General features: G+C 59.5%; 1 protein-coding gene across 1 annotated transcript in view; it reads right to left on the bottom strand.

Moving 5' to 3' along the window:
- Window positions 1–9,109: 9,109 nt before the first annotated feature.
- The window catches only part of TCF4 (transcription factor 4), a gene marked incomplete at both ends in the record, with an annotated part of 105,935 nt that continues 105,748 nt past the window's right edge, over window positions 9,110–9,296 (bottom strand). The window contains one exon of the mRNA XM_079548340.1: window positions 9,110–9,252. Coding sequence (XP_079404466.1) covers window positions 9,110–9,252 — 143 coding nt within the window. The remainder of the gene's footprint in view (window positions 9,253–9,296) is intronic.

Below are 9,296 nucleotides of genomic sequence, written 5' to 3'. Positions count from 1 at the left end.
TTTTGCACGTTTGAGGCTTCAGCGTAAAGGCAAAAAAAAAAAAAAAAAAAAAAAAAAAAACACAGAAAAACTTGAGAGCAAAAAACTGAAGTGTCCCTTTGATGAAACGCAGAGGCCGAGGCAACAAACGCACGGCAGTCACAGCACCAACGCAGCAACCAACACAGCACCGCCAGCTCGCTCAGCGCGGCCCACCTTACATGGGGACTTGCAGAGCTCAGACCTGCACAACTCAGACCTGCAGAACTCAGACCTGCACAGCTCAGACCTGCACAGCTCAGACCTGCAGAGCTCAGACTACAGAACTCAGACCTGCACAGCTCAGACCTGCACAGCTCAGACCTGCAGAGCTCAGACCTGCACAGCTCAGACCTGCAGAGCTCAGACCTGCAGAACTCAGACCTGCAGAACTCAGACCTGCAGAGCTCAGACCTGCACAGCTCAGACCTGCAGAACTCAGACCTGCACAGCTCAGACCTGCAGAACTCAGACCTGCACAGCTCAGACCTGCACAGCTCAGACCTGCAGAACTCAGACCTGCACAGCTCAGACCTGCACAGCTCAGACCTGCACAACTCAGACCTGCACAGCTCAGACCTGCACAGCTCAGACCTGCACAGCTCAGACCTGCACAACTCAGACCTGCACAGCTCAGACCTGCAGAGCTCAGACCTGCACAGCTCAGACCTGCACAGCTCAGACCTGCAGAACTCAGACCTGCACAGCTCAGACCTGCACAGCTCAGACCTGCAGAGCTCAGACCTGCACAGCTCAGACCTGCACAGCTCAGACCTGCAGAACTCAGACCTGCAGAACTCAGACCTGCACAGCTCAGACCTGCAGAGCTCAGACCTGCACAGCTCAGACCTGCACAGCTCAGACCTGCAGAACTCAGACCTGCACAGCTCAGACCTGCACAGCTCAGACCTGCACAGCTCAGACCTGCAGAACTCAGACCTGCAGAACTCAGACCTGCACAACTCAGACCTGCAGAACTCAGACCTGCAGAGCTCAGACCTGCAGAACTCAGACCTGCACAACTCAGACCTGCACAGCTCAGACCTGCACAACTCAGACCTGCAGAGCTCAGACCTGCAGAGCTCAGACCTGCACAGCTCAGACCTGCAGAACTCAGACCTGCACAGCTCAGACCTGCAGAGCTCAGACCTGCACAACTCAGACCTGCACAACTCAGACCTGCACAGCTCAGACCTGCACAACTCAGACCTGCAGAACTCAGACCTGCAGAGCTCAGACCTGCACAGCTCAGACCTGCAGAGCTCAGACCTGCACAGCTCAGACCTGCAGAACTCAGACCTGCACAGCTCAGACCTGCAGAACTCAGACCTGCACAGCTCAGACCTGCAGAACTCAGACCTGCAGAACTCAGACCTGCACAACTCAGACCTGCACAGCTCAGACCTGCAGAACTCAGACCTGCAGAACTCAGACCTGCAGAGCTCAGACCTGCACAGCTCAGACCTGCAGAACTCAGACCTGCACAACTCAGACCTGCACAGCTCAGACCTGCAGAGCTCAGACCTGCAGAACTCAGACCTGCAGAGCTCAGACCTGCAGAACTCAGACCTGCAGAGCTCAGACCTGCACAGCTCAGACCTGCACAGCTCAGACCTGCAGAGCTCAGACCTGCAGAACTCAGACCTGCAGAGCTCAGACCTGCAGAGCTCAGACCTGCAGAGCTCAGACCTGCAGAACTCAGACCTGCAGAGCTCAGACCTGCAGAACTCAGACCTGCACAGCTCAGACCTGCACAGCTCAGACCTGCACACCTCAGACCTGCACACCTCAGACCTGCAGAACTCAGACCTGCACAGCTCAGACCTGCACAGCTCAGACCCGCAGAGCTCCTTGCTCGCACAGAACGCTGCAGGTGGGGCTGGGTAAACCAGGAGTCCCGCTGCCGCCTGGGCCACGCGCACTTTTGATCCTGAAGTGCCTTTTGCTAACAACCATCTGGAAAAATCAGAGGCGCAGAGTTCTACCTTTCTGAATTCGGCCCCATTTCCAAACCCAGGAAAATGACGCAGCCTCACGGAGGAAATGGCCGAAGGCTGGAGTGAGGCTGCGTTGACTCTTTGCTCTCTTGCCAACCCCGGGCGCTGTCGGCCCCAGCAGCCCTGCGCCCCCCGCAGCGCACAGCCACCTCCGGGCTTTTCTCCTGCAGGAACCTGGCCTGCCTGAAGCCCAGCGTGTGCAACACAGAGACCCATAAGAAGCTTAAATTAAAAGCGCGTGCCAGTTGGGAGCGGGGGAGGACGCCGGGCCGGTTTCCTGCCCAGGAAGGGGCGCGGGGGGCCTGCAGGATCCCATCTGCACCGCCAGCCATCGACCCCGGCTGCGGCACCGGCAGCTCCAGCCGATCGGATCCGGCCCTGCAACGGCGCTCCGGGCCGCCTTTCATTTTGTCCTTTCCGCAGCGCTCGGAAATCGCCTGCATTCGTCGGCCAGGGCGCTACGGCCGCGAAGAAGAAATGCCTTCTGCACTACCTGCCGTGCTCTGAAGAGGGAGTCTACGCTCAAGCTAAACAAAGCCGACGTCCCGCAGCTCCGCCGGCACCGCCGAGCGGGACGGAGCCGGGCAGGACCGGCACCGGCGGGTTCCGAGCCCAGTGACAGCCGCGAGGTGCGGCGTACGGCGCGGCCCCGCTCCGAGCGGAGCGCAACGCAGCCGGCGGAACAGAGCGCAGGTCGCTCCCGGACAGGAGGTCCCGTGCAAGCCGCTGTAATGCACCGAGCGCCTCCCGTCTGCGCTCCCGCTGCATCCTCATCCCTTCGAGACCAGCAGCGCAGAGCTCTGCCCGCGCAGCCGCTGCCCGCTCCTGCCCTGCAGCACCGAGCGATCCTGGGCTGCTCGCCACAGCTCCCTTAACCCATCCCCGCTCGCTGCTTGGCAGCGGATCTCATTCCCTTGGCTCAACTTACTTTACCACGTGCTCAAGATGCACTGCCCAAGTTGTATTTGTTTTTAAAATAAGAGCCGGAGCTCGGCAGCAGCCCGGCGGAGCTGAGCTCGGTTCGACTTTAAGGAGAGCGAGACCAGACCGCAACCAGGGCGGATCTGCACGGCTGCGCTCCGGGCAGCCGCACGGCACGGTGCCGCGGGCGAGGGGGCCGCTGAGCCCTGCCGTCGCTGCCCTTCTTCCCAGCTGTCGGAAGCCTTGGAATCACACAGCAACACCGCGGCGCGGCTCTGCTCGGATTGGTTCCTGCTGCCTCCTCCATCAGCCTCCTCTCCCTGAGCTGCCGGCCTGGACCCACGCGACCCGGCCCTATTTTAAGCCGTGCATCGAAAAGACCTCCACCCCGAGAGCCGGGCGGCGTGCAGGGACGCAGGGGGAAGTCAAGGGTGCCAGATCGGCTTCGGAAACCTCCCGATGGAGTCGGATGTTTGAAGGGAACTCCTTACGGCTGCGCTCCTTGAACCCGGGGCAGGAAGGCTGCAAAGCCTGCGCAGAAAGCACAAAGGAGCTTCCTCAGCTCCCAGCCCCAGGGCGTCTCCGTCAAACAGCCCCCGGCGGCATCCCAGCGGTATTTCTCCTCTCTGGGCTTCTGGAACCAAGCAGGTGCTTCCTTAGGCTCCACGACTGAGTCGTGCACTGCCTCATCTGTCTGCCTAGCAAGGTCAAAGCTGGCACGACTGTAAATACACGCAGCAGCAAGTGCAAATAGATGCCTCCCGCCGAGGCACCTTGAGAGGAGATGAACGACAGAGGCTTCTGCCATCACAGCTAAGGCTCGGGGGACTTCACCTTCCGATCCTTCAAGAAAAGCAGTTCTTCAGTTCCTCTTCCTTACCTCAACAGAGATGAGGGGAGCTACGGGAAGGGGGGCACAGGCTCTTGAGCAGGGTCTGTGGTAGAAGGACGAGGGGAAATGGCTTCAAACCGAAGGAGGGGGGATTTAGGTGGGATATAAGGAAGAAGTCTTTCACAGTGAGGGAGGGGAGGCACAGGTTGCCCAAGGAGGCTGTGGATGCCCCATCCCTGCAGGCATTCAGGGCCAGGCTGGATGTGGCTCTGGGCAGCCTGGGCTGCTGGTTGGTGACCTGCACACAGCAGGGGGTTGGAGCTGCATGAGCGTTGTGCTCCTTTGCAACCCAGGCCGTTCTGTGATTCTGTGATCCTACGATACGGTCCTTCAGGCAGAATTAAGGTGAGGAGGGCAAGAGGAGCGCCCTTACTGCAGAGCCATCGAGCTCACAGCACACCTGCGGGCGGCCTGCAGGAATAAAACAGGCCGAGGGCTGTGCTTCCCAGAACAGGAGCAAACACACAGCCGTGAAACTGTCAGAGAACAAGCCGGGGTACCTCTCACAGCACCATGTGCTGGACACCAAGAGGGAAAGTCACCGTAACAGCCTGAAAGCTGCAAGATCAGCACCGCATCGGCTCTGCTGCCACCAGGAGCGGTGAAGTCACGAGACAACCAAGCCTGGGGCTCACAAATGGAGCCCCCAGCCCAGGGCACAGCTATGGAAAAGAAATGCACCTCTCTGCGGGCCGGGTGGGACATGGGCAGCTTCAGGCACAGTCGTAGAGGAGTCCAAGGAGGACTGGAAATGAAGGCACCGCACCACAGCGACTGCGTCGGGTGGTAATGGCAGCAAAAGCAGGGCTGAAGACGGAGGAAAAACGCAGGAGCTGAGCTGCGCTCAGTCACACCTCTGAAAGCCTGGTCCCAAAAAGGAGCACCGGGAGGTGCACAGAGATGCTGGGAGGGCTGGAGCACCTCCCCTATAAGGACAGGCTGAGGGAGCTGGGAGGAGAAGGCTCCAGGAGGGCGGTATGGTGGCCTGCCAGGACATGAAGGGGACTGCAGGAAGGCTGGGGAGGGACTTTTTTAAGGGCAGGTAGCAACAAGACAAGGGGAAATGGCTTTCGGCTATCAGAGGGAAGATGTAGCCTAGATACTAGGAAGAAATTCTTTACTCTGCGGATGGTGAGACACTGGAACAAGTTGCCCAGAGGGGTTGTGGATGTCCCCTCCCTTGAAGCAATCAAGCCAGGCTGGATGGGGCTGTGAGCAAACTGGTGCGGTGGGAGGTGTCCCTGCCCATAGCAGGGGGTTGGAACTGTGTGATCTTAAAGGTCCCTTCCAGCACAAACCGTTCTGTCCTTCTGTGACTCTGTGAAGCTGCTACCCTGGAAGGCACTCACTTCAGATGGACCGCTTCCAACGGACGTGCTCCGGAGATGAATTATTTCTGCTCCACAGGTGAGATTAAGCCAGCTGAGCTGCAGAACGCTGCGAAAGCTCTGCGAAAAGGTCAGCCGCGATTAAAACACCAGCAGCCAAAACAAAGGCATCAGGTTACTGACCGGAACAACGGCAAAGCCTTCAGATGGGAGTCAGAGGTGAGAGGTGTCGTGCGGGACCGCAGCGGGGCCGGCGGCACGGCACACGGTGCAGCACACCTCCCGCAGCACGGCATGGCTCCCCGCCACCACAGCTGCTGCAGCTGCACGCCGATGCCGGCTCCCGCCTGCAGGGCAGAAGCTCAGACGCCTCCAGCTTTGCTGCAGTTCAAACCCTTAGGCCAAACCTCCCCTCAAAGCAGGAACGGTGCTGCACCCACCAGCTGCTCCCACTGCAGCGGGGGGACAGGAAGCATCGCCGTGCTGCAGCCCGGCACCCCTGGCGCTCAGGAACCGAGCTGTGGAAGCCAGCAGCCATTTCTGCCCCAAACCTCCCCTCCTTTCTGCTCCGCGTGCCCAGGAGGAGCAACGGGAGGCAGCGGGCCGCGTGCGCCGCAGCTTCGCGCCTCGCCGTTTGCAGCGCTGTGATGAGCCCTCCACGTTGTTTTCAAACTCGCAGCTTTTCCGCGCCGTAACGGGGAGCCGATGCGACGTATTTATTACCGTTTATCGTCCAGATTTTTACAAGGCCGCTTACGAATTAATCAACAACGAGCGCCTTCACAAACGCCGCTGCATTAATCTCCGTATCCGCTGCGTAAATCACACGGAGAACAAGTTAATACACACAAACTGCAAGAGAAAACGCCGCGGTAATTCCACCCTATCAGCTCAGCGCGTTGCCAGCCTGCTTACAAACCAAACACTCCTCCGGCTCCCAGCCCAGCGCCGCAGCCTGACCCCCAGCCTGGGCTCCTTCAGCCCTGCGCTGCCCACAGCAGCACTGTGCTGCATGGGACGCCCGGACGGAGCGCAGGCTCACATCCAGCCGCTCGCAGGAAGAAGGCTCCGTGCCTTTCAGGACCATCCTAACCCCAACCCGCTCACTGAGTATTTTCAGAAATATTTCTGAATATTTCAACACTTCTTCAATATTTCTTCAATATTTCAAACACTTGCTGTGTTCCATTCACTTCCCTGCGAACCGTGTGCGCTTTACAATAAACTCCAGGCTGTAAAGCTGATGTTCTGCCCGAGACACCCGGCCGCAAAGGGAGAATGCCGTCGGGACAGGCGGGCAGCGCGTCCATCCTGCACTCGCACCAAGCACACACTGGCACTCATCTGCCACCTTCTTTTGCAGCAAGAAGCAACGCAGCAGAAACTCTTGCAGCAGCTTCACACCGCCGAGCGCCGACATCTCCAAGGTCACATCAGCACGCCGAGCTGCAGGCAGGGCACAGCGCAGCGCCGCCAGCCTCGAGCCTCCTGCCTGCTGGCGGCGGCGCTGGGGGCTCCTCCACTTCGCCCCAATCGAACCCGCCTCCGGCTGCAAACCCAGCAGCTCCCCGATGACCTCGGGGGATATCAGCTGCTGCCATAAAGGAGAGCCAGAACCAAAAAGCGCAGAGCAAAGCGGGTTGAAAACACAAACGTGGGAACTTTTAGTTAAAAAAAGTAAAGCCAAAACAGCGCCACTATTTCACCGGAAACTTTGAGCTCTCCCGTATCTCGGCGGCTCTCACAACGGCCGCGCGTGGCACTGTTCGACGCCAGAGGGAATAAAGCACCGCGCGCAGCCGAAACGGGGTCTGCGTCCGCCTGCGCGCGGGGTTGGAACTCTGTGATACGCCGTGACCGCAGCTCCGCGCCGCCCGGAGCCGCAGCAGCGCTGCTGGCGCTCCGCAAATTCAGCCGGATTTATGGCAAAAGCATAAAAACCCACCGGAGATCAATAGATCAATTCGCCACACATCCCACTGCGATGGATTTGCCACCCCGCTCCTCCCAGCGACCGGATTGAAAGATAAAACAAACGCGGTTATCGAGCACGGAGCGGGCGCGCTCCTCTCGTTTTGCTCTCCGTTTGCAGGTACGGATGGGCAAAAACAGTGTTTTGTACAGCTCTGGTGGAGGAAGAAATAGAAAAAAAAAAAAACAAAACGCCATCCCAGAACGAAATGCGACCCCAGAATGAAACGCAGAGCGCGCCGTTATGTTCTGTGCATTGGAACAGCCTGCCGCCTCTCTTGAAATTACTGTTTCATGTGTGTTTTACCACATCTCGGTGCAACCGCTCTCTGAAGGCACACTGTGCCTTGGAACAGCTTCTTCCGCATTGAAAAGAAGGCACAGTAGGGATTTTAGGAAGAGATTTAGGGGCGGAGACAAAGGGCTGTACTGCAGAGCAGCCGACCTCCAAGGGCTGACCTCCAAGGGCTGACCTCCAAGGGCTGACCTCCAAGGATTGACCTCCAAGGGCTGACCTCCAAGGGCTGACCCCCAAGGATTGACCCCCAAGGATTGACCTCCAAGGATTGACCTCCAAGGGCTGACCTCCAAGGATTGACCCCACCAAGGGCTGACCTCCAAGGATTGACCTCCAAGGGCTGACCTCCAAGGGCTGACCCCACCAAGGGCTGACCCCACCAAGAGCTGACCCCCAGGGGCTGACCTCCAAGGGCTGACCTCCAAGGATTGACCTCCAAGGGCTGACCTCCAAGGGCTGACCTCCAAGGACTGACCTCCAAGGATTGACCTCCAAGGGCTGACCTCCAAGGGCTGACCTCCAAGGGCTGACCCCACCAAGAGCTGACCCCCAGGGGCTGACCTCCAAGGGCTGACCTCCAAGGATTGACCTCCAAGGGCTGACCTCCAAGGGCTGACCTCCAAGGGCTGACCTCCAAGGGCTGACCCCCAAGGATTGACCTCCAAGGATTGACCTCCAAGGGCTGACACCCAAGGATTGACCCCCAAGGATTGACCTCCAAGGATTGACCTCCAAGGGCTGACCTCCAAGGGCTGACCCCACCAAGGGCTGACCTCCAAGGGCTGACCTCCAAGGGCTGACCCCACCAAGGGCTGACCTCCAAGGGCTGACCACCAAGGGCTGACCTCCAAGGATTGGCCTCCAAGGATAGACCTCCAAGGGCTGACCCCACCAAGGGCTGACCTCCAAGGGCTGACCTCCAAGGATTGACCTCCAAGGGCTGACCCCCAAGGGCTGACCTCCAAGGGCTGACCCCCAAGGATTGACCTCCCAGGGTTGATCTCCAGGGGATGACCTCCAAGGGCTGATTTCCAGGGGATGACCTCACCAAGGATTGACCTCCAAGGGCTGACTTCCAAAGGCTGGCCTTCATGGGTTGACCTCCAAGAATTGACCTCCAAGGTCCAACCTCACCAAGGACCGACCTCCAAGGGCAGACCCCCAAGGGTGGACCCTCAGGAGCTGACCTCCAAGGGCTGACCTCCAAGGATTGACAGCCAAGAGGTGACCTCCAAGGTCTGACCTCACCAAGGATTGACCTCCAAGGGCTGACCTCAAGGACTGACCCCCAAGAGGTGACCTCCAAGGGCTGACCTCTCAAGGCTGGCACCACATTTCTCCCACTACCTGCACCAGCCCTGCCTAATTATTGCTCCTTCGTTATGCCCCACGTGTCCCCAGCACACGGCAGCTCCCGCTGGTGGCCACCTGGCACTGCCCAGCAGCCCCGGTGCGTGGCCCCAGCACCCCAAGGCCTCATCGATCTTCCACGAGATCCATCTTCCATCCTTCGCCACAGCCCTCAGCACATGGGGCTCCCACTGGGACAGGCACTGCGGGCACCTGCACCGTGCCGCGCGCCACCAGGGCGTCCGTCACCCCAGCGGGAGATGAGCGCTGCAGCCCTGCGCCTCATCCCAAGGCCGTCCGTCACCCAGGAGCAGAGACGGGGTGGTCCTGCACCTCATCCCGAGGCCATCCATCGCCCGTGGGTGCCAATGGCCGCGTCCCGCCCCGTCCCGCCCCACCGCACCGGGCCGCGCCGCACGGTACTTACTGAGGACGGCAACCCCGGAGGAACTTTCCGAACTTTCTTTGTCTGAACTTCTGCAAAGACAGAGAGAACGGCGTCCTGGTCAAGGCCGGCAGGC

Source organism: Tetrao urogallus, assembly GCF_951394365.1.
Source record: "Tetrao urogallus genome assembly, chromosome: Z".
Lineage (NCBI taxonomy): Eukaryota > Metazoa > Chordata > Aves > Galliformes > Phasianidae > Tetrao > Tetrao urogallus.
The sequence above is the reverse complement of the archived record's forward strand: the minus strand, read 5'-3'. Positions and strand labels throughout refer to the sequence as shown.